The sequence below is a fragment of the Microtus oregoni genome, unplaced genomic scaffold (assembly GCF_018167655.1).
Source record: "Microtus oregoni isolate MIOR12 unplaced genomic scaffold, Mior012 000005F_ref0000423, whole genome shotgun sequence".
NCBI lineage: Eukaryota > Metazoa > Chordata > Mammalia > Rodentia > Cricetidae > Microtus > Microtus oregoni.
In genome coordinates this window covers 23057992-23084665 of record NW_024543064.1, presented here as the reverse complement: position 1 = coordinate 23084665, position 26674 = coordinate 23057992, and the positions used below count along the sequence as shown (strand labels likewise).

The 26674-nt window shown below is 39.8% G+C and overlaps 1 protein-coding gene across 3 annotated transcripts in view; it reads left to right on the top strand.

Moving 5' to 3' along the window:
• Positions 1-23871, top strand: part of Ptp4a2 (protein tyrosine phosphatase 4A2) — a 33296-nt gene extending 9425 nt beyond the window's left edge. For 2 of the 3 annotated variants that reach the window (XM_041651670.1, XM_041651672.1), the window contains exons 2-6: positions 7752-8448; positions 10887-10979; positions 17992-18122; positions 19382-19456; positions 21569-23871. In XM_041651670.1, the coding sequence (XP_041507604.1) occupies positions 8353-8448; positions 10887-10979; positions 17992-18122; positions 19382-19456; positions 21569-21677 (504 nt within the window). In that variant the 5' untranslated portion in view covers positions 7752-8352 and the 3' untranslated portion in view covers positions 21678-23871. Of the gene's footprint in view, positions 1-3683; positions 3774-7751; positions 8449-10886; positions 10980-17991; positions 18123-19381; positions 19457-21568 lie in introns of all 3 variants that reach the window. The other variant, XM_041651671.1, reaches the window with a different exon arrangement.
• Positions 23872-26674: the final 2803 nt, after the last annotated feature.

Here is a 26674-nt window from a genome sequence, read left to right as displayed (position 1 = left end):
ACATTTTAGGACAAGATATTTATCTGGAGAAATGCTAATTTTTAGAGGAAAAATACATCATGCTGTTGAAAAGTACATTTTCAAATGTGGCTTGAAAAATGCTACAGTGCTTGTCTTAAAACTTTGTAGAGGAATATATCACTAAAAAAGGGATTTTTCTAATCACCAGAGTACAAATTTGGAAACCATTCCTCTTCATTTGGGTGGAAACAGGGCCCACTGGATGTGAGTGAGCAGCTGTCAGTGTGTTCTCAGAAGCAGGTGGTTGTTGGTTAATTGCTTTCCTTTCCATTTTGAGTGGCAGGCCATGTGTCTTTGCTGGTTCTGAAATGTGAAGACATTTCCTACCATCAAGGTCATAGCTTCTTTTTATAGAATGGATTATTGATTTCTGTACTGGAACTTCATTCTCAAGTTCCCTTCTTAAAGGAGGAAGTGCAGGAGTGGGAATAAGCAAGGAGTGCCTCTAAAACTCTGAGAGCTGTTCTCTTTAACCAGTTAAAGATGCTACCCTGCTATTTTTATCTTATTTACAGATATTTTGGTTCCTGCTTTGTAAAAAACACAGCAGATACTTTATTGTCTGGGATCAGAGTCAGTGGAAGGAGGGAAATAATATGAATCTTGTAAGTTTCAAGAAGCTGTGCCCCTAGTTTTTGTTTGACAGATTGTAGCTTTAGAGGTGACCCGTGCTGGAGAAAGCAGTTGTCTCAGCAGTGTTCAAGTTGGAGTAAGTCAGGAAAATGAGCAATTTTAGTTTGAGACTAGTTAACCAAATGAGAAGTGTTCAATTGGTAAACGTGAGTTCTCTTCAGAAGTTTTCTCAAATAATCAAAACAGTACAGCCGGGCGGTGGCGGCGCACGCCTTTAATCCCAGCACTCGGGAGGCAGAGGCAGGCAGATCTCTGTGAGTTAGAGACCACCAGCCTGGTCTACAAGAGCTAGTTCCAGGACAGGCTCCAAAACCACAGAGAAACCCTGACTCGAAAAACCAAAAAAAAAAAAAAAAAAAAAAAAAAACCAGTACAGTATATTTTTTCAACAGTCTCCCTATTTTTGATGGTCAAGATGATTTCGGTCTCTAGTCTGAGTAGGTGCCCATGAGTTTTACAGTTACTCAGGACTTTGAATTTTACCTTCAGTATTTAGTGTGTGGACACAGCTTTCTAGGTTCTGCTTCAGAATGTATCTGAAGACTGACTTAAGTTATCCTCTGGGTTGTTACTGTGTTCTAAGATGCCTTATTTCCTAGATTGTAGCAACAGGCCCCCCTCATCCATCTTTGTGCTTCTACCCATATCCTTTTCCAATCTGTTTTTATAAAGCGCTGGAATGATCTCTTACTTAAAACAAATTGTCATTTTTGAAAGAAACTGTTAATTGGCTTCATTTGAGGGTCATTGTTTTCTGAATGAAAGCCAAAACCTTATGGAGCCTATAAGGTTCTCACTTCTGACTCTGCATTTCTTTGTCCTCTTTTCCAGTAGCACTGGCCCTCCTGTTTTTCCTGGAACACCCAAGGCATGTCATTTATGATTGTAACTACAGCTTATCTGCTTGTCTAAAATGCTCTTGAGTATTTTTTTGGATCACACCCTCTAGGCTTGGTTAAAATGTCACTCTTCTAGCAAGTTCTTTTTAAAAAATTGGAATCCCTCTTTCTTCTGGAACTACAGATTGTTTTGCTTTGCATTTTTCTCTAAGGAGTGGTATTATATTTATCTTTTTCCCCACTAAAATACAAAATTTATTACAATAGAGGAATTTTTTGTTTTTGTTACTTGCTTTTTACCTTAAGAGTATATGACATAGTATAAATCCAGTAAATATTTAAATTAATATAATCTTATCTAGACACAAATTTTAGGTCATCGGGATAAATTCAGATTAGGTCATTTGTGTTTATTTTAATGGGAGATACTTTTGTTCATGAAGGTTGGATTTCTTTTAGGGAAAGTGTAAGGTTTTGGCGGAGCATACAGTGTACATTTCGCTTTAAATTGCCTGACCATAGAGACTAGTCAGACTCATTTGCATGACTTCCTGTTAAAAAAATAACAGTATGTAAACTTGTGTTTTAGACTTTGGGGTTCAGGTTCTATTTCCTTCTGTCCAGATTTCTTTTATTGTGCATTTATATTCTAATGTGCTGTTTTAATTTGGTGAATACTGGCATAGGTCATCACATTAGAGGCTTCTATGACTTGAAGCTGAAAGAGGTGGAAAGCTTGATGGGAGTTGATTGAAGTTATTAAGATCGGATCAAATTAAATAGGGCTGATCTCTCATGCATTTGAAATGTTGTATTCAGAGTTGAACAGGACTGTAGTTGCTAAGGCATGACTTGAAATTTGCTGAGTCTTTAACCAGTATGAAAACTTCTCAGAACTGTAGTAGTTACAGACTTGCCTGGGACAGAGGGAAGTATTTTCTAACCCTGTGATTATTATAGCATTGTTTGGAACATAAATTTAAGTCATTAGAGATTCTTTATCACCCTAGAATTTTTTTTTAAAGATACGTAGTATTACGTGGAAAAGCTAAATTCATCCAAAAGGTGTATGTTAAGATAAGCAAATTATGCTTCTGTCCTTCAGCTACTCCCCACCCTTTCTCTGCCTCCAGGAAACCTTACCCCCTTGTCTTTTTAACCTTTCAAATAGTCCATGGGTATGGAAGTGCACACCTGCATTTCTAAAAGCATACCATTTACCATTTACTCTGCCCTGCATCTTTAAATTAGTGTCTTTCATCTATCTTTACATATTTGTTTATTGTATAGATATAGTTTACTACCTTTGCCTAGTTCTCCATTTTAAGAATATACCCTGCTGCTGGGCAGTGGAGGCACATCCCTTTAATCCCAGCACTTGGGAGGAAGAGGCGGTGGAATCCTGAGTTCAAGTCCAGCCTGGTCTACAGAGTGAGTTCCAGGACAGCCAGGGCTGCACAGAGAAACCTTATTTTGAAAAAGAAAAACCATACATACATATACTCTAGTTAAAGGATGGGTACTGGGTTATTTCATACAGGTTGGCTGTAGATTCTCATTTAGGTACAAGCAGTAGAATACTGACCCCAGGATTTATCTCTTTGTTTTATACCCTCAGAGTTTTAAGTAGTTTTCATACTGTCTCAGCTAGTTAGGACTCTGCTTGCTTGCCTATTCTTCTAAACCCCTACATCTTTCCCCTCTACTCTCTATCCCTCCTTTCTAGCCCTCCGCTTAGATCAAAGAGATTAAAGGGATTTCTTTTCAATTCTTCTGTGACAGTATATTCTTTTGCTGAAATTTAAATATTACATAAAAATGGAATTGTATCAAATATAACTTTCTTTTTAGCCGTGTATATGACTATGGAGGTATATACCAGTGTGAGAGTGCTATTGGAGGCCAGCTTTATTGTGAACTGCCTGACATGGGTGCTGGGAACAGTGCTGGATTCTGCACTGTTTGAGTATTCTAGCTGTGGTAGATTATGGTGGAGATTTTGTTTTAAAAACAGGTTGTTTGCTTTGCATTGAGTGTCAACTGCAGTTAACATTAGTTCATCTGAAATGATAGGTGCAAAGCTTGTACTGTTTGGTGTGTAATGGAACTCCTGGGAGAATGGGTGGGACAGAAACTTGCTTTTATTATGTGTCTGTGAATTTTGATAGAACATACTGTTTCTTTTGGCAGAAATTCTGTTGTTGGAGCTCTTCAGTATTAAGAATTGAAAATCTAATAAAAAGCTATCATTGTCCCTGGAAATGGCTCTTCCAAAATGAAGTAAGAGGAAGAAGATGGGATAAAGCTTGTTTTGTTTGCTCAGCAGGCAAACACCAGAGACTAGGTAGAGAATTTGATGCTAGGACTGTTAGCTTTTAAGTCTGACTGCCGTTACAATGCAAGCCTTTTAGTGCCTCAGCTCAGCTGGTACACATTTGCTGTGATAACACTGAACCAAAAGATTCAAATGTAGGTTAGAATTTCCTTGTGTTTTGCTGCACAGTGTATGCAAACCATTGTTTTTGAGTAGTTTCTTGTAATCTTTTCCTCACAAAAGGCAGCAGTTACAGATACTTGAAGAAAAGTTAGACTTGAATGCAGAAAGAATGGGTCTTGAAGAATATGTGAGTGCATCCAAAATGGAAGGAAAAAAATAAGTCAGGAGATCTAGGCTCTTGTCTTGATTTGTTCCTAATTAATAGTGTTGGTCTTAAAACATTTAACCTATTTGAACAAGATCTTTGAATTTTTAAAAGGTCAGACTAGTTTATGTCTGCATTTCTCCCAGCTTTGCTCTAAAACTCCTTGGCTGCACAAGAGGAGTGTTCTGTAAAATGTCTTGTGTAAGCCTGTAATTGAGATTGCAACTAGAATTGAGAATTATAAGACTAGTCATAGACAGTTTTGCTTTTCTTTTCTTTCCTTTTTTTTTTTTTTTTTGTTTTTTTTTTTTTGAGACAGGGTCTCTCTATGTAGCCCTGGTTGTCCTGGAACTTTGCTATGTAGACCTGGCTGGACTTACAGAGATCTGTAGTTAGTCTTGTCAAAAATTTCTGTGTGCCAAGAGTGACCTTGAATTTGCTCCCCCCCTTCTTATCCTGAGATAGAGTTTTACTGTATAGTCATAGATGTTCTATAACTCACTCTGTACACCAGGCTGACTTCCAACTCAAGAGATCCTTCTGCCTCTGCCTCCTAAGTGCTGGAAATTAAAGGCGTGAACCACCACTGCACAGCTCTCTTTCCTTTTTTAAGACAGGGTCTCAAATCTGTAGCCCTGACTGGCTAGGAATTTGCTGTATAGAGCAGGCTGACATTCGGTTGCCTCTGCCTCCTGTGTGCTGGTTTAAAGATACGCAGCACAAGGCTGGACAATATTTTAGGAATGTTTTAGTTTTGTATCCATGGTAATATCACAAATAATGCCATTTATAAAATGAGAATGTAAGAAAGATGTGAGAATAGAAAATGTTTGTCAGCCCAGGTTCTCTGTATTTCACTTTCTTCACTAAGTGACTTGCACCTATATATCTTTCATATTCTTTTCTGTCTGGACATAATACAGCCTTTATTTTTATTTTCTGTGCTGGGGATAGAACCTGAGGCCTTGTGCATGCTGGATAAGCCCTCTGTCACTGAAATGTACCCAGCACAAATATATTTATTGTTACAAATTTAATATATTTTTTGAGACAAAGTCTAAAAATGTAGCCCTGGCTGGCCTGGAACTTGGTGATCCTTCTGCTTCTCAAGTACTGGAATTTACAGACCTGTGCCACTATGCCCAGCTTTTAAAATTATTATTACACTAAGTTTTGCAGTGCTGGGATATCAAACCCAGGGTTTTATGCCTGTTGGGCAGTCATGCTACCTCTGGACTATACTTTCAGCCTTAAAACATCAAATAAACATTTAGTTATTGGTGATTTATAGATGAGGCAAGAAAAAGAACTTCTTAGACCATGTCCCTGTTTCCAGAGGAACCTACCATCTGACTGAGCCTGTTTGTAATGAAAATCTTAAACTATTTCAAAGCAGCAGGCCTAAAATAAAATTAGGATTCTGCTACTGCTCTGACTTACCTTGTGTTTTAGTAATATTTGGAGAGAAGAATGCTGTGGGATCACTGACCTTCAGATAGCTTATATTTTTTTGTTTTTTAAAATGTATGTGGGTGTTTTGCTTGTATGTGTAGCTGCTCCTAACATGAATGCAAGAGCCTTCAGAGGCTAGAAGAGTGTGTCAGGTTGTCTGGAACTGGAGCCACAGACAGTTGTCAGCTGCAGCGTGGATGCTGGAAACCAAACCTGGGTCCTCTGAAAAACCAAGAAGTACTCTTAACTACGGATTTCACATTCCTTTTTTCCTTTTAAAATTGTTTTTTTTTTTTAAGGCCTGGAGAGATAATGGCTCAATGCTTGTTCCAGAGAGCCCAGATCCCCAGTACCCACTAGGTGTCTCACAACTATCTATAACTCCAGTTCTAGGCCCTCTTCTGGCCTCCATAAACATTACATGTACATGATGTAAAGATATGCAGGCAAAACACAGAAAAAAATAATAAGTCCTAAAGGTTTTTTTTTTTTGTTTGTTTTATTTGTTTATTTTTTTAAGTTTTTCTAGATGGTTTTTCTGTGGAGCCTTGGCTGTCCTGGAACTAGCTATGTAAACCAGGCTAGCCTTGAACTCATAGAGATTGGTTTGCCTCTGCCTTCTGAGTGCTGAGATTAAAGGTGTGCTCCACCACACCCAGCTCCATAATTATTTTTTGAAAGATTTATTAATACTTCTAATCTTATTTGTGTATGTGTGCTGGGTATGCACATATGAATGAATGTAGGTGCCCTTGGAGGCCAGAGGTTTTGGATCTCTCTGGAGCTGGAATCACAGGGTATTGGGAACTGCTCAGTGTGATACTGAAATTTGAAGTTGGGTTCTTTTTTTGCAGTATACTCTCTCAGCCAGTGAACCATCTCTCCAGCCCTAGAAAGGGTCTTGCTGTGTAGCCCTGGCTGTCCTGTAATAACTCATTTTGTAGACCAGGCAGGCCTCATAACAGAAATTCATCTTTCTTTACTTCCCAAGTGCTGGGATTAAAGGCATGTTTCTCCAACTCCATTTTTTTTTAAAAAAAAAATTTCCTACATTATTTTTGATACAGGGTCTCACTATGTAGCTATGTAATCAAGGAGGGCCTAAAAATTCACATTCCAGTCTCAACCTCCTGAGAGCTGAGATTACAGGTGCACTGTACCATGCCTGCTGATTCTGTAATCTTGAGGCGGTGATGTGAAAAATAGTAGTAAGGGTAAAGTGGGCTGGAAATAAGAGGTTGAGTTTGTACATGAGTGGTCAGCAGACAATGGTGGTAGATCACAAAAACCTCAGGGCTAATAGAAGACTTTAGATTGAGACCCAATTAATTCAGGTGACTTGAGACAAGTCCTTTTACTTCTTTTCACATAAATAAACAAACAAACAAACAAACAAGCAAGCAAGCTGCAGGGGTGGGGGAGCCCAGACTTGCCCTCTTCTTTTTTTCCCCCCCGTTTATTTGTTTGTTTGTTTATTCAGGCATGCCTTCTTGAACTTGCTGTGCAGCCAAGAATGATCTTCCTGTTTCTACCTTTCAGGTGCTAGATTACTGGACACATGCCACTGTACTCAGTTTATGAGGTGCTGGTGATCATACTAGGCTTGTGGATGCTAGGCAAGCACTCTACCAGCTAAGTTACAGCTCCAGCCCTAAAATAAAATATTTGACATGCTTAATGGATTAGTATTATAATTGCTGAGGAGGGCGATGTGTACAATTTAATAAGATCAGATCTTTGAAGTAGGATTTTGTTAAATGACCTCAGCCTATTTACAGATAGATACCATATTTTAAACAAAGAATACATGTGAAAGGTATATCAAAAGCAGGAAAATATAGTATTTTTGTGATCTGAACAGCTAAAAGTTGTTCAATGAAAGTTTTTAAGTAATTTAGGATTTGAATGAATTTTTAAGATCTAGACATTGAAAAATGAGTTAGAAATAAGTTATTCTCCCATTATCTGTATTGAATCAGTTTTGAAAAAAGACGTAAGACTGGTGTTTAAGACTCTGTGTGTGCACCCTTCTAATCTTTTCAGGTAGCGGTCATTGGTCTCCTTTGACCTATCTTGGGCTCTTAGAGAATGCATTCTTATTTAAGACTTCATGTTTACTTTGTTCTTAGTCTCACTTCCTTTTCCGTATGCTTCTCTTCTCCAGGTTTTTCGTTGGAATATACGTTGCACATTTATGGCGATTCTGAGTGTGAGGGCAGACTTCTGCCAGGCTCAGCACAGCATTTTCGCTGACAAGTGAGCTTGGGGGATATATGTGCCATAATTAACATTGCCTTGAAGACTCTGGACACCGAGACTGGCCTCAGAAGTAGTAGGCTTTTTTTTCTTTTTAATTGCAAGCATATTTCTTTTAATGACTCCAGTAAAATTAAGCATCAAGTAAACAAAAGTGGAAAAGAACCTACACTTTTAACTTGTCTCACTAGTGCCTAAATGTAGTTTAAAGGCTGCTTAAATTTTGTATGTAGTTGGATTTTTTGGAGGCTGAAGGTATCCATCTGCAGACATTGAGGCCCAAGTTGAATTTGGATTGAAGTGGATTCTGAATACTTCTGCCTGTGTTGAAGAGAGAAACTTTATAAGGAGTAAACAAGTTGAATAGAGAAAATAGTGATCAATAATAGGCATTTTAGTGGTCTTTTTAATGTTTTCTGCTGAGGAACATTTCAAGATTTATTGAAGCCCCCCAACCCATTTTCCCTGTTACACTCACACACGCACGCTCACACTTTTTATTTGCCATAATGAACCGTCCAGCCCCTGTGGAGATCTCTTACGAGAACATGCGTTTTCTGATAACTCACAACCCCACCAACGCTACTCTGAACAAGTTCACAGAGGTAAGATTGTAGCGTAGTCTACTTTTGGGATTGATTTATAGTTAAAATCCTATTAAAATTAACATTAAATTGTGTGATCTAACTATAAATGGTTTATCCTATCATAGTTTATATTGGGTTGAATTGTTACTATAGAGTTTTTTGAAAGAATACTTAGGAAATTTGGGGATACTATGATTAGTACTTTAAATCTTATGTTCTTTCTCCATTTATTGGCAGTACTTTCTGTCATTTTCAGTAATAAAACACATTTGTTGAGCACAGTATATACTCAACATTGTAGTAAGCACTGAGCGCTGTTTCTGTCTAGGTACAAAAATTTGATATGACACAGGCACTCTTGTTCCCTTCCTCTTACAGATAGTACCACTCATTTTCAAAGCCATTTATTTAGTTTGCCCAGTGGCTCATTGTATTTGGTAGAACTGACACTGAAGTCAGTCATACACTCAGGTTAAGGGTTGGATGAGATGGGTAAAGGAGCCAGCTGTCAGGTAGGACAACCTGAGTTTTATCCTCGGGACTATGACAACCCATTCCCCCAAGTTGTTCTCTGACCTCCACACACATGCTACAACAAATTACATTAAATTAAATTTAATGTACATTAAATTAAAATGTAATAATTAAAGAAATAAACTTATGTTATACTTCAAATCTCAGTGAAAAGATACTCCAAACTACTTAGTAACAGTAGTTAGCACAATATAGGAACCCAGAAACTTGGGGAAGGAAGTGGTCATGGGTAGTAGGACAGATTCTCATTCCCCTCCCCCCACCTTTTATAATGAAGAAACTCTACTCTTTAGCAAATATTTGAATGTAAAATTTTTAATCTTTTATAGATTATATTGTCAAATGCGAATTCTGTTGATGTGTAGGTAGAGCAGCTGGGACTCTCATTTTGTTGAGGGAAAAGCTGATATCAAATAGATTTTTTTTTGAGACAGGATTTCTCTGTAATAGCCCTGGCTGTCCTGAAACTCACTCTGTAGACCAGGCTGGCCTTGAACTCACAGAGATCCACTTGCCTCTGCCTCCGAAGTACTGGGGTTAAAGTTATGTGCTATCACTGCCCAGCTGAAATTAATTTTTAAAATTCCTAGCTGGGAGCTGGTGAGATGGTTCAGTGTGTAAAAGTACTTAACCACCAAACCTAATGGCCATCAACCCATATGGAAGGAGAGAACTGAAATTTGAAAATTGTCTTAGAATCTCCATGTCTGCATTGCGGTATGTTCATAAGCATAGGCACAAAAATGAATAAATGTAAATAAATTTTTTTAAAGACAGGGTCTCACTATATGGCCCTGTCTGTTCTTGAACTCTAGAGATCTGCCTGACATTGCCTCTGGAGAGCCATTCCTGGCTGTATTTTCTGTTTAAAAGAGCAAGGCATTTGTCTATAATTTAAAATCACTTTTTCTTCCTAATTTCAAAATTAAACTTTTGTGCTTTAGAAAATCAATAAATGCTTATTACACAAATACCAAAACATACAGAAAAGCAAAATAAGAGCCAGGCTTGGTGTTGAATACCCTTAATCCAGCAATCAGAAGACAGAGGCAGGCCTGTATCTTGAGTTTGAGGCCAGACTGGTCTACAAAGGCAACTAGGGTTATTACACAGAAAAACCTTGTCTTGAAAAGCAGTCAAGAACAAAATCCAGGTAAACAAAAGCAAAATAATATAAATCAAAAACCAAATTGACTAGGCGTGGCAGAGCAAACCTTTAATCCCAGCACTGGGAAGCAGAGGTGCGCAGACCTTTGAGTTCAAGGTTAGTCTGGTCTGCAGAATAAGTTTCAGGACAGCTAGGACAGTTACACAAAGAAACCCTGTCTCAAAAAAATAAAAACAAACCCTGTCTCGAAAAACCAAAAAAAAAAAAAAAAAATAATAATGAATTGCTAAATAACTTGGCTTCTAGATTTCCCCCCCTACATGTTATGTATGCTTATAAGTACACATATGTAAGATCATACCACATATTTAAAACTTTCCCTAGTCTCTTCAGTATTACTTTTATAGCTGTCATAATATTTGTATGGGTGTACCATCCCTCAGCCATTTCCTTTCTTGGGGAACATTAATAAACATTTCTAGTGTTTAGCATTCTGTTCTACTTATGATGAAGATGCTGTGTAAGCTGTTCTGTCTTAGTTACCTCTTTACAATGAAATCCCAAGAATAGAATTTCTAGGTCAGTGTGTGTATGAACTGTAAAGTTTTTGTGCTGTGCTACTACTGCCCTTTTAGAAAGATGAATCTTCCCACAAGGAGTGTGTCTGTTACGTGTTGCTGCAGTGAGATCAGTTTTGAACTTTGCCTAAGAATGACACCACATAGTTTCTGTTTATAATAGTACATTTCTAAAAAATCAGGTTTCAGAGCTTCCAAAAAGTTCCCTGATTTCCCCCCCCCCCTTTTTTTTAAAGGAACTTAAGAAGTATGGAGTGACAACTTTGGTTCGAGTTTGTGATGCTACATATGACAAAGCTCCAGTTGAAAAAGAAGGAATCCACGTTCTAGTGAGTATATAACATGTAATGATTGTTGTGTCTTATACCTGTTTAAGGTATTGACAGAACAAAGAACAAAGTTAAATTAAGGAAAAAAAAATTTAGGACCAGGGAATTGAGGAGGATGTATCTGACCTGTTTAAAGTGGATCCTTTAATTCGGCTCTCTGGAACTCACAAGAATTCTTTGGGTTTGTGAAAACAGAAGTTTTAGACACATACATTATATAATGACTGTGACATATTTTTGTACAATGAAAAAAGTATCTTTAAGACTATGGAAGGCAGCATGAGAGAGAAATTTGATCTGAAATTTGTTTGGTGAGGTTGTTTTTTTTTAAACTGGCAAAACCTCTCAGCTATCAAAACAGTATCAGAGATCTTTGAGAAGGATAAGATTTTACTTTAGTTACTGATTAAAAAATGACAGAGGACTTACTTAGTTGGCACCCAGAGCTACTCTTTAGGGTCCTCCATAGTCGCTGAAGGTTGCATTTGCCTTTTGCTGTTTAGTGCAGGGCCTGCCAGGCTCCAGAAGATCCTGTGGTCTAAGAAATCTGTAGGAAGACAAGCCTACCTTGACCTGAGCAGCTAGGCTGTTGATTCCAGCGATTCTGTCCACGTCTGGAGATCTTTAGTTTAGATGAAAGGCAGTTTTGCCCAATGGCAATGGTCAGCACCTGGCAGTCGAAGCCAACTGCGGACAGATTTGTCTTCTGTCTTCTTTGGAGGAAGTAGTGTGCTGCTACTAGGAGCCAACCTGTCTCTTTTTGTTATGAAAAGTTTTTTATTAATTAAATATTTAAATATCACATTCCCCAGATCTCTTAGCAGTTGAGGGCTGTATATTAGGTATAACTACCATATAGAATCTGCTAGAAGAGCTGGGTCTGAGCTTGACTGTACTGGCTCTTAACAGGTAAGATTACACTCGTAAAAAGGCAGAAAGAAGAAACTCCGTGCAATAGAAGGTTAATGGCAGAACTGACAATAGTAGAGAACAGCTTAATATATTTTAAATGAGGGTTGTATTAAATATAAAATATTCTTGTAAGAGACTTAAAAGTACATACCAGTTTAAAACATGAGACTTAACTGTTTTTGTAGTCTGAAATGAGGTGTAATGAACAATTATAACATTAAGCATAGGTGTATTTAAGTTACATGTATGATCACATATAGAGAGTGAACAGGAATTGGGCGAAGTGGATGCTCTTGCTGGTCATGGCACCAAAATGTAATGGAAAAATTAAAAATGCTGCAGGATCCCCGGCGGCAGTAGGCAGCAGAAATGCTGTAGGTCCCCAAACGGTGGTAGCGGGCCATGTGGCGTAGACAGCTGGGCAGGGGGCCCTGGGAGCAGCCAGCCCCAGGCAGAGAGACGGCTGCCTGTCCCCAAGCAGTAGCTGGTCCCAGGCAGAGAGACATGTGGAGGGCGGGCAAGAGACAGAGACATGGATAGGCACGACATGCAGAGTGAGGTTGAATTCAGGGGGTTATGGAGGGGAAGGAAAAGGGGAGAAGGGGGGGTATGGAGGGAGGTGAGAGGGAGGGAGGGAGGGGAGAAGAGGAGAGAGAGACAGAGAAGGGAGGGGAAGCCGAGAAATGGGGAGCGAGGCAGGAACTCAGGCCAAAAGCTGAAGATCAGCCTGCCTCAGCCGATGGGGGATGGAGTAGGCGTGACTTGTCTCTTAAAGAGACACAACAATCATTACATTATGTCTTTGTTTGTTCCTACAAATATATGCTGACATTCTCAAACACTGATATTTATGAACCTTGTTACTCAGGTGCCAAGTTAATAGGCAGTTTTGATAGCAATCTTTGAATTTCTTTGGATTAGTACATGAGCAGCATTATTCATAGTGTCTTTGGAGTCTACAACTGCAATGTATTTTTAACAAATGTAAAGCAAAATTGAGTATACATTTATTTCTAAAACATGGAATTTGGGGACTGGGGAATATCTCAGAGGATGAAGTGCTTTTGTCAAAGCATGTGAACTTGAGATTGACCCTCAGAATCTAAACTAAAAGACCATGTCTCAGAAATTTTAGGAAAAAAAAAAAGGGGTGGGTATGGCAGCTCCTGTCTTTATTTAATTCCAGCATTTAGGAGGCAGAAGCAGGAGGCTCTCTCTGATTTCAAAATCATCTTAGTTCACATAGTTTCAGGCCAGCCAAAGCTACCACAGGGAGACCCTGTCTCAAGACTCCCCACGTGCTCACACACACAGTAAAAACTGTCATTCTTGTATTTTGGAGATTAATGCAGTATTTAGCTTTTGTTTCTAGGCTACTGATTTGAATATAACAAAGTAATTTCCATCAGAAATACTTCATATGGTAATATCCTCTTCCATTTTGTAAGTACTAGATTAGTGACTTAATATTTTGTGGATAATTTGTAGAGAACAAAAAGACAGGCAAAAATCATCTAAAGATTGGGAGAAGGCATCTTAGTATAGAATAACGCTTCAGTAGGTTTCTTTAGGAGCTCTAGTAGGGTTAGAGTTAGTTCAGTTTGAATACAAAGCAAGTTTGCCAACTGCTATTTTTTTTACAGACAATAAGAGACTCGATTAGTTTTTTTTTTTTTAAAAGAAAAAAAAGCTCTGCCATTTCCCCTGAAAAATTGGCTCACAAGAGTTAACTCTTAGGCATGAAATGACTTTACAGTCTTCAGTGCTGTGAGGTCTTATGTGCCTTTGTGAGAGCAGTGTAGGAGGAAGAGAGCTGAGGCTTTGTAAGTAACTGGGGAAAAAAGCAATAAGGAGAGGTAGATAGTTCTGTGTGATCCCAGGTACTGCCCTGGGCAGTGGCTTGGAAGGCAGTTGATACAGATAGGTAGTCAGTCATTTCATGTCTGTGATCCATTCTTTTCTGACTTTTGCTTTGGTAAAAACATTAAAACTACTGCCACATTGTGTTTTTAAAAAGTTGTTTCACTGCGGGGCTGGAGAAATGATTCAGTGGTTAAGGTCACTGACTGCTCTTCCAGAGGACCTGGGGTCAGTTTCCAGCAGCCACATGATGATGGCTCATAACTGTTTGTAACTCCTTTTGCAGGGATTCTGACACCCTCACACAGACCATACACGCAGGCAAACACCAATGCACATAAAGTACAAATAAATAATTTTAAAACAATTTGAATGGCATTGAAACAATTGGCTTGTATTTCTATTCTAAAAGACTCCAGTCCCTGGGCTGGAACTGCTGTCACTAAGAATACATGTGTACAGTGCAGCCCTGTGATTTTTTTTTTTGTTTTGTTTTTTTGTTTTTTCGAGACAGGGTTTCTCTGTGGCTTTGAGCCCTGTGATTTTTATCTTTTGAGGCAGCCTCATGTTATAGGTAGGCCTCAGACTCACTGTGAAGTTGATTCTCCTTCTTTTACCTCCCAGTGCTGGGGTTTACGGGTATGTGCTGATGCATTTGATTTATGTACTTTTGGGGCATGAACCCAGTACTTCATAGATGCTAGGCAAACGCTCTGCCAACTGAGCTATGTCCCCAGCCTAGTTCTGTTTGTTGTTATTGTTTTTTTTTTAATATTTATTTATTTATTATGTATACAATATTCTGTCTGTGTGTGTGCCTGAAGGCCAGAAGAGGGTGCCAGACCTCTTTACAGATGGTTGTGAGCCACCATGTGGTTGCTGGGAATTGAACTCAGGACCTTTGGAAGAGCAGGCAATGCTCTTAACCACTGAGCCATCTCTCCAGCCCCTTGTTATTGTTTTTTTAATTTTAATTGTGTGCATATTGTGTGTTCATGTTCTGATCTGCTAAAGCTACAAGTGATTGTGAGCCATCTGATAAGGGATCTGATATTGAACCTGGGTCTTTGGAAGAACAGTAAGTGCTCTTAAACACTGAGCCATCTTGCTACCTTGTTTTAAACTTCTATGAATAAGATTTTCTTTCATTATTGTGTTCATGTGTAGAACCATCTAGCTCTCCCTCCCCCAGCCCTGTGTATTTTAAGGAAAGATTTTAGAATATTGAACTGTGGTGCATCTCTGACCCAGCACTTGGGAACCTACGCAGGAAAATTACAAGTTCAGGACTAGATTGGTTACAATGAAGGAAGGTCAAGGCCAACCAGAGCTTCATAATAAAACCCTGTTTCAAAAAACAGAAGATTCAGATTCTGAAATTAAGCTGAATGTGAGTTAATTTTTCCCTCTTCTGTGTTCTTTAGTGGGTACATGAGAAATCACCTTGTTTTGATAATGAGCAGCATGAGAAGACTTTGGATTGACCATATTCTTCACATCAGTAATGTTGGCAAACACCTTTATAAAACAGAATGAACTACCAACCCTAAATTAGTTTGTAGAAGATAATGTTAGGTCTGGGATTTATTCCAATCCTTTAAGTTTGGCTTTCTGTTTTGTTTTAAATAGATTTGCCCAGATAAAATTAAAGGTCTAACTTAAACTTGAAGAAAATAGGGAAGTTACCTTTTCCTACACAGGTTTATTTATATTTTCCCAGGAAAAAGGTTTTGGAAAGAGTCCTCTGGAAGGGTAGTCTATTAAGCACAATTCCTTAAGTGCTCTTGCCAGGTACATTGAGATAAGCTAGCTAGTGGTGATGTCAGTATCGTTAGTGTATAGGTTCTGATGTCTCTAAATTATAATAATGCTTTTTTAAAAAGGACTGTTGTTAAGTCAGTCTGTTAATCTCAGCACTTGGGAGGCAGAGGCAGGCGGATATCTGAGTTCGAGGCCAGCCTGGTCTACAAGAGCTAGTTCCAGGACAGGCTCCAAAGCTACAGCAAAACCCTGTACAGGAAAAAAAAAACAAACAAACAAAAAATGACTGCTGTTGTGTTGGCTATGCCTGGAATCCCAGCACTTGGGAACTGAGGCAGGAGGTGGGGGAAGCCAATTTGAATTACATTGAACAAGTAAAAGAGCTAATGGTGGTATACTTGGGAGGAAGAGGCAGGTGAATATATGTGCAATCAAAACCAACCTGGGTCTACATAAGTTCCAGACCAGCCAAAGCTGTATACTGAGATGACCCTGTCTAAAAATGTAAAAACCCAAACAAAAAACCACAGAAAGAAACTGCTTTTCAGTAAGGGCTGCATGTTCTGCGCATTGTTCCTTATCCAGGTGTGCTGTAAAGGAAGTGTTGGAGGAAGTCAGCTCTCTGCTAGGGTGCTTGTTTACAGTTGAAGTGTAGTGGCAACTGTTAGTAATACTGTGGTGGCCCTTTATAGAGGACATCAGTGACAATTCAAACATGATTTGCTGTTGTGACTAGTGGACTACTCAGAATGTTCCTATAGTGCCAATAATGGTTGCTGAATCGGTTTAGTGCTTGTTGATTTTCTAGGATTCTTAGTTTCAGTACAGTAGTCTCAAGAGCTTTAAAACAATTCCCCATTTCATTTTTGTCCTTTAGGTGGGAGGAAAGAGTGCACAAAATGTGATGACTCCTGTCCATTTCTATTGGAGTTATTAGGAACTCGTTTGGTTTTTTGAGACAGGGTTTCTCTGTGTAGCTTTGGAGCCTGTTTTCCTGTTTGGAACCAGTTCTGTAGACCAGGCTAGCTTCAGACTCACCGAGATCTGCCTATCAAGTGCTGGGATTAAAGGTGTGCGCCACCACCACTTGGCTAGGAGCTCTTGCCTAGTATCAAGGAAGATTTGACAAGCAGGTGTGCTGTTAGGGAAGTGCACAGACTGCAGGACAGTTCAGATCGATGCTGGACGGAGGAGCTGGATGTGCTCATGTTGGCACACACCTTTAGTCCCAGCAATGGGGGACAGAGGGCTCTGAGAAGTTCAAGGCCTGGCAGGGCTATCTAGAGACCCTGTCTCTTCACTAAAAAAGTGGGGGAGGGTATTTCAGCACATGTCTATAATCCTAGAATTTGGGAGGTGGAAGGATTCTCAAGTTCAAGACCAGCTTAGACTACAGGGGACCATAAAGAGAATGTTTAAGAAAACAGTCCCAGGAGCCTATCATTGACATTGTCCTTACTAACTGACATATGTATAATTTGGGTAGTTTAATCTCTCCCCACCTAAAACTAATTTTATTTACACAAATATAGTAGTATCTCAGAAAGAAATGATAAAGGTGATTTCAGGAAACCTTTTTCTAAGGAAAGATATTTTAGCCAAGGGGAATAATTCTCAGAAGCACTTGTGAATAAATCAGTGGGATTCCATCTAGCACACATGACCAGGTGTACCTACATCACGTTAGCAATGTTTGGTCTCAGCTTTAGTAGTTTTTTTCTATCATGTCTACCTGCTACTCTGACCATACAACATCTGAATTTGTGACAGAGATTTTGGTTAAGACAGTGCTTGGTGGGGATGGGGATGTGGGGAGGTTGGAGAGATGACTCAGAAGTTAAAATCATTGACTCCTCTTCAATTCCCAGCAACCACATGGTGGCTTACCGCCATCCATAATGAGATCTGGAGCCCTCTTCTGTTGTGCAGACAGACATGTAGACAGAGTACTGTATATATAATAAATAAAATAAATCTTAAAAAAAAGAAAGATAGTGCTCGGTGTTGTGGTAAGAATGCTTGCCCTAGTATCAATAAGCCCCTAGGTTCAGTTTGCAGTATATTATGTGTATATTTGTTTGTCTTTAGGTGTGTATGACATTGATTATATTTCATTTGAGGAGACTTACTTGGCAGATTCAAATTTTGGTCTTGGATAGTTTTTCAGCAGTGATCAAAATTGTGTTAGGAATAGGTGTACAGAGCTGGGTTGTGGTGGTACATCCCAGCACTTGGGAGGCAGAGGCAGGCAGATATCTGTCTATGAGTTCGAGGCCATCCTGAGCTACAAAGCAAGTTCCAAGACAGCTAAGGCCACACAAAGAAACCCTGTCTCAGAAACAAACAAACAAAAGAATAGGTTTAAGTGATATAGTTAATTCAGTTAAGCCTGCCTGCCTGCCTGCCCTGACTACTAATTTCAGTTCATTTGTATTAGGGTGTTAGTCCCAATTTAATATACGAAGTCATTTCTTTTCAGGATTGGCCATTTGATGATGGAGCTCCACCCCCTAATCAAATAGTAGATGATTGGCTAAATCTGTTAAAAACCAAATTTCGTGAAGAGCCAGGTTGCTGTGTTGCAGTGCATTGTGTGGCAGGATTGGGAAGGTAAAAACTATTTTTTTTTTTTCTGAAGTCGTTGTATCTAAGTAAACCAATTGAAAATTTCACCTTGGTAGAATTTGCATTTAGTAACTAAATGATGCTAAATTACTGGAAAGAAATTGAGCAAATGCTAGTGTAATAAGCTCTCTTAAGAGCCAGTTGTGGGCCGGGCGATGGTGGCGCATGCCTTTAATCCCAGCACTCGGGAGGCAGAGACAGGCGGATCTCTGTGAGTTCGAGACCAGCCTGGTCTACAGAGCTAGTTCCAGGACAGGCTCCAAAGCCACAGAGAAACCCTGTCTCGAACAAAACAAAACAAACAAACAAAAAAGAGCCAGTTGTGTTGGGTCTGGATCTGATTCTAATGTTATATTGCCTGTAATGAGGATCCCTACCCCATGTCAACAAAATAGACATATTTAGGTCATTAAGTGGGCAACAAATTAAAATTAAAATAATTTTAGAGGTTAAACTATATGTACATAGTTGAGTTTGGATTGAGATGAAAGGGAATTTGACAGTTTACTTTAAACTCTTGAACAGTGATGTATGGACAATCTGAATTGACTGATTTTAGAACCTTTCTTTTTCTTTTTTGGCTAAGTATTGTTTGAGATAGTGTTTCAACACTTTGATCAACAGAAGGTTAAATGCCAATTTATGGTGTGCCCTGTGACTCAGAATATTACTGTGAGGTGCCATTGCCTCAAGGTGATGGTGACTTGGGCCATTAGCGCTACTTACTGCTTGTCTCAAGTATTCAGAGATGGTGTCCTATTGGGCTTTCCAAGACACTTTTCTTTGGGTGGGGGTAGGGTGTAGGGAAGCTGAGTATAGTGGTGCTGGGAGGGAAAGACAAGTAAGTATAAGTGAATGTGAGCCCAGCCTGGTCTACGTCGTGAGACCTTGTCTCAGAATAAAAGAAAACATTAGATTACTGAGCTAAAGAGGAAAATCTTTAGTTATTTTTTTTTTCTTTATCTTCTCTCTCTCCCTCTCCCTCTCCTATTTTTAAATTTTTTTGGAGACAAGGTCTCTCCATTTTATAATCCTGTCTGTTCAGAGCTCACTCTGTAGACCAGGCTATCCTTGAACTCACAGAGATCTTCCAAATGCTGGGATTATTTAAGGCGTGTGCCATCACACCCAGCACAAAGCTCAAATTGGTAATGTATAAGCATTCAGTTAAAAAAACAAAAACAAAAATCCCTTTACATTCTAAAGACTTGTGGATACTTATGATGATGACCTCCTCTCTGCAGGGCTCCTGTGCTAGTGGCACTTGCATTGATTGAATGTGGAATGAAGTATGAAGATGCTGTTCAGTTTATAAGACAGTGAGTATGAAGTTGTATGTTCAGAAATCCCAAGTGGGAGCTATGCATGAGGAAGAGGTTATAGAAAACAGTCATTTGGAATATGTAAGAAGTGGCTGGTTTGGGCTTAAAATACTATTTGAAAATAGAGGAAAAGATAAAGGCAAGTGACAAAGACTACTAGGAGTTTATAAGATTGTTCTTCTAATTTAGATGTCAAATTTGGGCATAATAGTATATGGTTGGATGTCTAGGAATCTTGACAGTGAGTAGATTGGTCAGTGTATTCCATAATAGCACCCAGTGAAATTTCATATGACCAGCAGGCAAAAGGAGTACATGGAAAAACAGATTAGTCACTTGGTACTTTTTTAAAAAACTTTATCTTTTCAATTTTATTTGCATTGGTGTGACGAAGTTTCTGTTCCACTTGGTCCTGCAGCCATTCAGTCCCAAAGAAACACACAGAGGCTTTTAACAACTATAAACTATTTGGCCTATTAGCTTAGGCTTATTATTAACTAGCTCTTACAACTTAAATTAACCCATAATTCTTGTCTTTTATTGGTGAGGCATTCTCATCTTGCTTCCTCTGTGTCTAGCTGGTGACTGCAGACTGAGCCTTTCCTCTTCCCAGAATTCTCCTAATCTGGTTGCCCTGCCTATACTTCTTGTCTGACTACTGACCAGTCAGTGTTTTTTTAAAAACCAGTATGAATGACAGATCTTCACAACACATTGGTGTTTTGCCTGCATGTATGTGTGAGGATATCAGATACCCTGGAACTGGAGTTACAGGTAGTTTGAGCTGCCATGTGGATCTTGGGAATTGAAACCAGGTCCTCTGGAAGAGCTGAGTGAGCCATCTCTCCAGCCCCCCCTTGTACTTTTTTTTTGTTTTTGTTTTGTTTTGTTTTTGGAGATAGGGGTTTCTCTGTAGCTTTGCAGCCTGTCCTAGAACTAGCTCTTGTAGACCAGGCTGGCCTCGAACTCACAGAGATCCTCCTGCCTCTGCCTCCTGAGTGCTGGGATTAAAGGCGTGCGCCACCACCACCCCCCAGCCACTTAGTACTTTTTAACGACCTGTTGTCATACAAAATTAAAATGCTAGTAACCTGGCATTCCTGACATTGGTCTGAAATAGATCATGCTGTTCCTTTCTTTAACAAAGGAAACAGAAGACTGACAGGAAACATGAAATGTATGGTTCTTAGCTCTGGGACAGTGGTGTCCACTGTCTGCCACCTCAGTCTGTCCTGAACCTGAAGCTTTGTCTTAGTATAATCTAGTTTTAGTTTTTAAGAGTGCACTAAATACTTGTTTCTCATTCTGATCTGAAGAATCTGTTCATCTGGGCTGGCGAGATGGCTCAGTGGTTAAGAGCTCTGCCTGCTCTTCCATAGGTCCTGAGTTCAATTCCCAGAAACTACATGGTGGCTCACAACCATCTGTAATGAGATCTGGTGCCCTCTTCTAGTGTGCAGGTGTACATAGAAGGAATGTTGTATACATAATAAATAAATCTTTTTTAAAAAAGATATATTTTTAAAAAAAGAATCTGTTCATCTAATTGGATAAACCAATAAGCCTTGCTAATCTTTGTTTAAATAAACTACTGTTACAGGTAAAGAATGGCATCCTACTCAGCCAGGTGGTGGTAATACATGCCTGTAATCTAACCAAACTTAGTGGCAGAGGCAGGTGGGTCTCCGAATTGAGGCCAGCCTGGTCTACAGAGTGAGTTCCAGGACAGGGCTACACAGAGAAACCCTGTCAAGCGGGGGGAGGTGGGAGATGGGGAGGGAGAGAGGTAGGTAGTGGCAGACACCTTTAATCCCAATACTTAGGAGGCAGAGGCAGACTGATCTTCATGAGTTTGAGTTCAGCCTGGTTATAAAGCAAGTTCCAGGACAGCCAGGGTTATACAGGAAAACCTTATCTCACACACATACCCCCCTCCCCCCCAAAAAAAGCCCTTCATGTTCTCACTTTTTAAAATGATGTGGTATGGGGAATATGCAGGTTTTCATCTGGGGAGAGCTAGCTAGAAGGCATTATACTATAAATAGTACATTTCAGTAAGCCATGCAGCTCTGGCTACATGATAATAGTGTATTGTTCTTGTATTTTCAGAAAAAGAAGGGGAGCATTCAATTCCAAACAGCTGCTTTACTTGGAGAAATATCGACCTAAGATGCGATTACGCTTCAGAGATACCAATGGGCATTGCTGTGTTCAGTAGAAGTAGAGGAAGGCTTACTGGATCGTGGCATTAGAGGGAACTCTTGGTACCTGGAAATGTGAATCTGGAATCTTACCTGTGTCATCAAAGTAGTGATGGATTCAGTACTCCTCAACGCCTAATGATTGAGAAGAAAGCAAACGATAAATCCCTCTATAACACGAATAAAATGTTTAAGAAAAGAAAAAAGAAAGGAAAGGGGATTAATTTAGTGAAAGATGATTTTGCTCCTAGTTTTGGAGTTTTGATTTCTGCCAGGATTGAATTATTTCAGAATCTCCTGTGTTTTTTAAACTTTTTTCAAAATAGATGTCTGAGGAAAACCAGCAGAATATTAACTAGTAGGGAGCCAGTTGTTGGGGAGCACACACTTCCATTATGCTTGGCACATAGGTCTCCTTGTGGGATTTGGGGAGGTGGATTTTCCCTGTCTTCTCTCTTCCTTCCTGCCCCCTACCCCTTCTTCCACCTCCTGATACATGTAGATGGAATAGAAAGAAGCCTTGTTGCTGTAGATGTGTGTCTGGCAGCCTTAAGCCCACCTGGGCACTTTTAGGAAAATTAAAAAACAAAAAAACAACACCCCCCCCCCCAAAAAAAAAGCAAAGAAAAAGCAGTACAAATATTTTATACCATCTAAGAGTTTTTGGTGGGGAGGTCATCTTAGTTTCTTTTTCTCACGACCCTGACCTGACATTAGGTATGAAAGTTAGCCAGGAGCCTTTTTTTGGTAAATGGTGTAGAAATGACATCTTAAAGAAGAGTCTGTCTCCTGGAACTTAGCTGAGAGTAGAGTCCTTTTTTCCAACAGTGGAAGGAGTGGGCATCCCAGAAACTTTATTGAAGAGTCAACTCTAGGTCATCAATAGCATGTCCAGGAGAGTTAGGATGCTTCTAACCGTAGAGCCGTAGGCTGTGGATTTGCTCTCCGACAGTGTCATGAGAAAGCAATAGTAAAACTTTAGAGCTGATTTCAGAAAAGAGGAGCTACAGAACATTTACAGTATTTTGGTCTTGAGGAATGTCTGGTGGTGGTTTTCCAAATTATTCTCTGTAGGTATAGTTAGTGTAACCACCTATTACCTTGTTACTGATAGATTTCTGAGATTAAAGGGAAAAAAAATCACTGTCAAAGCCAGTAATGCCTAGAGAGTGTGTGTCCACAGGCTGTAGCAGGCAGTGGGACTGCGCTATGGCATCAGGGGGTAGCGTTTTTCGTGTTCTCTGTTAAGTGGGCTGACACAGAAAAGCTGCTTTTCCCTGTTTGCAGAAGACAGTTGGCCAGGCTTCAGTGACAACGCAAGTGGAGGGGCATCTCCAGGGACTCTGGACCTCTTCCCCTAAACGTTCCTTACTTGACAGTGCCCTGCTGCCCAAGCCCTGAGTGCAGGCCTAGCATCATCATCATCTTGTCCCAGTGGGAATTTATTATGCAGAGCCATAAACTTCCCGTTTTGTTAGTATCGGCTAGGCCAGTAGGATGAACGGCATCTCATTTGGTCCCTCAGATGCTGGCAGCTTTGTGCGCTGCCTCTTTACTGTTGCTGGAATTGTTCTGCTTTTAACTCAATTTAGATCTGTGGAATCCTTCCTGCCTTCCAGAAAATGAAAAATAATGCTTTTTTTTTGACATTGTTTCTAGAATTTCAAGTAGAAAATGATGATACAATCCAAAATTTTCTTATTTCAGAAAATGACAATAGATTGCTTTAACATAGACTCAAGATCAGAATATGTTGCCCTCTACGTTTAGATTGACTGTTGACTCCAGGGGTTTTGATCAAAACCAGCAAAGCTTTTTCCACTAGACATGCTCAGAACTTTGCTGTGTGCATTTGTGCACGAGCATGTGTGCTCCTATGAGGGTGTGTGCATGTAGGTGTCCATCAGTATCAGTTCCTGCCTGGGACAGAATTATATTCATGGTTCTGTGTGAGGAGAAGGGTGTATAAAACATCACAAAACAGCCCTCATTTTGCTTTAAATAAGACTAATGTTAATTGTTCTCAGAACTGGACTTTTTTTTTTTCCTCAAAATTAAAACTTTTTTATTTTTCTTTTGGATTTAATGAAGTATTGCTAGCGAAATCCAGTTTGGCATGGTGAGAAATGTCAGACTTTTGAAAGGTGTGCAGCCTGATTTAAAACCAAACCCTGAACCCTTTTAAAGAACAATAAAACATATTTTACATGCTCTTTGTGCATTTTTTCCCCCACCTCCAAAGTGACTTTGTTTGCTCTCCTGTCTCTGGTATTCCCAAGGCCCGAGTTGTGTCCTGATCATGTGCTTCCAGAGGTGAAGTGAGAGGTGTTCGGTAGGATGTTCCTGACTGCAGTTCGGATACAACTAGTACAGTTCTGGTTCAACTCTTGGGTGCAACATAGTAATTCCAGCATCTTCGTTTAAAGAATTTGTTTACACCATAGGTTTGGATAAGGCATTACAATTTTTCTTAAAACTCTTAAAAGTGGAGAATTAGCTGCTTTATGTATCATATAATTTCTCTTTAATCACTGATAAACTAGATAAGTGCCGAGGTACAAAGAAAAGATGAATGCTACTTTAGAGGACCTCAGTTGTAAGGAAACAAAGTTATAGTGGGTAGAAGCTGGGTGTGGGGTTATCTGTAATCTAAGCACTCTGGCTAGGGGCATGAAGGATCCATCAGGGCATTCAAGGCTACCCTGGGCTACATGACAAGAGCCTGTCTTGGCTGTGGATGGCTTTGTGCTATGTCAGCTACAAGCTGTTTGTCCCACATTTTAGTGTTAACCTTGTCCTCTGTATTAGCCCCCTTGGATTCTGTGGCTGGTTGTGATAATTGCTCTTAGCTCTACAGGAAATTGTTACACCTTGTCATTCTGCCTGTACTATGTGTGGTTAAGCCAAGTACTCCACCATCTCTGAAATTGTGCAGCTAAATATGCTGATGAGTCTAAAGTCTTGTGGCCTCGTGCCATTGTCTCACAGACCTGCCACATCTGTCTGATTTACTCTTTATTCTTGGAGGGTCCCAATATCTTTAATGCCTTTTTCCCACCCTCTTTTTAGCCTATTGGTTTTTAAACCTAGAAACAAAGGGCCAGAAAGACTGCTCAGCAGGAAAAAGGCTGAGTTCATCCCTGGAGCCGCTTAAAGAGCTGGATATTTATAATCCAGCCCTTCTGTGGAGAGATGGAAGGCAGAGGCAGAACAGTCTAAAGTCCCAGGTTAGCACTGATAGTGCTGCATAGTCTCAACCGTGATGCTTTGAAACAACTACAAGCAAACATTGCCTTGGCTAGTGTGCCAACACTGAACCAAAGCTCTAAAAACCTTCACAGCTCTCCGACACACGTCTCACCCATCTATGGTGGACACTTAAATTGTTAATACCAACACATTGGACCCCTGCTTAAAGGGTCTGTTCTATAAACACTATTTTTAGGATTTAAAAAGTGTGCATATATGTGTGCCTGCTTCAGTTTGTGTGTACCACATGTATTCTGGGGTCCAAGGAAGCTGAAAATCTGATCTCCTGGAACTGGTGCTTCCAGAATCCGTGTCCTATGCTGGGCGGTGGTGGCGCATGCCTTTAATCCCAGCACTCTGGAGGCAGAGGCAGGCGGATCTCTGTGAGTTCGAGGCCAGCCTGGTCTACAAGAGCTAGTTCCAGGACAGGAACCAAAAAGCTACGGAGAAACCCTGTCTCGAAAATCTTAAAAAAAAAAAAAAAAAAAAAAAAAAAACAACCAACCAGAATCCGTGTCCTCTGCAGAACCAGCAAAGCACTTAACCACCAAGTATCTGCCCAGCCCTCTCACTCAGGTTTTGTTTTTGTTTTTTAAGCTTAAGGGAAGCATTTTCATCTATTTGACTTCATCCCTTATTTGAATAAAGGGTTCAGATTTAAATTCCTTTCTCTGATGCCCTTTTCATTTTCTTTCTAGATCATTCCCACCAACCTATAAACATGCTATTTTTTGCATACAAAAAAATCAGCTGGACCTGGTTGCTCATTCCTTTAATTTCAGCTTCTGGTGACAGGCGGATCCCTGTGAGTTCAAGACCTCCTTGGTCAGTTCCAGGATAATCAGGGATATGTAGAGAGACCCTATCATTGGAGAAAAAAAAAACTGCCAGGAGGTGTTGGTTCATGTCTTCTGGAGGCAGAGGCAGGTGAGTTTGAGGCCAGTCTGGTCTACAGAGCTAGTCCCTGGACAGCCAAGCCTACACAAATCCTGTCTTGAAAAACTGAAAAAGAGAAACATCTTTTTGAGGAACTCAAGCAGGATGGCCCAGCAAGTTACAGGCAAGTGCTTCCAAGCCTGACAGTTTTGATTCTTGGAGCCCGTGCTATGCTACCTGTGTACAGCTGTATACATGTAAAAAGATAGAAACCTGGTTGATTCCATGCCTACCTTCTCCTCCACCCTTGCCCTCCATCCCTTTTACTGGGAATTAGATTTAAGATTTTTAGCATGCTAGGCAAACACTACCATCAAGCTTCCTTAACTGCAGTAAAACCAAACTTGTATTCTCTTGAATCTGTCCAGCAAAGATTTTCTTTTGTGATTTTTTTTTTAAATTTGTTTTGAGACAGGGTCTTTTTAGTCTAAGCTGGTCTAAAATTTATTTAGACTAAGCTAGTCTCATCTTGGGGTTTTTTTTTCATCCTGCCCCTTTTTATTTAGACGAGGTTAGTCTCATCTTGGGGTTTTATCATCCTGCCCCTTTTAAGTGCTGGCAGTTAGGAATTCATTATACTTGCTGGTGCCCAGTGAAGATTTTTACCTCCCTGGATTTGTCCTCTTTTTTTTTTTTTTTTTTTTTTTTTTGGCTGGTGAGGGGTGTTGTGGTTGAGACAGGATTTCTCTAACATTTCTGGCTGTCCTGGAGCTTGCTCTGTAGACCATGTTGTCCTCCAACTCTCAGAGATCTGCCTGCCTCTGCCTTTTGAGTGCTGGGATTAATGGCATGTATCACCACCGCCTGGTGGAATTGCCAGAAGCTCTGT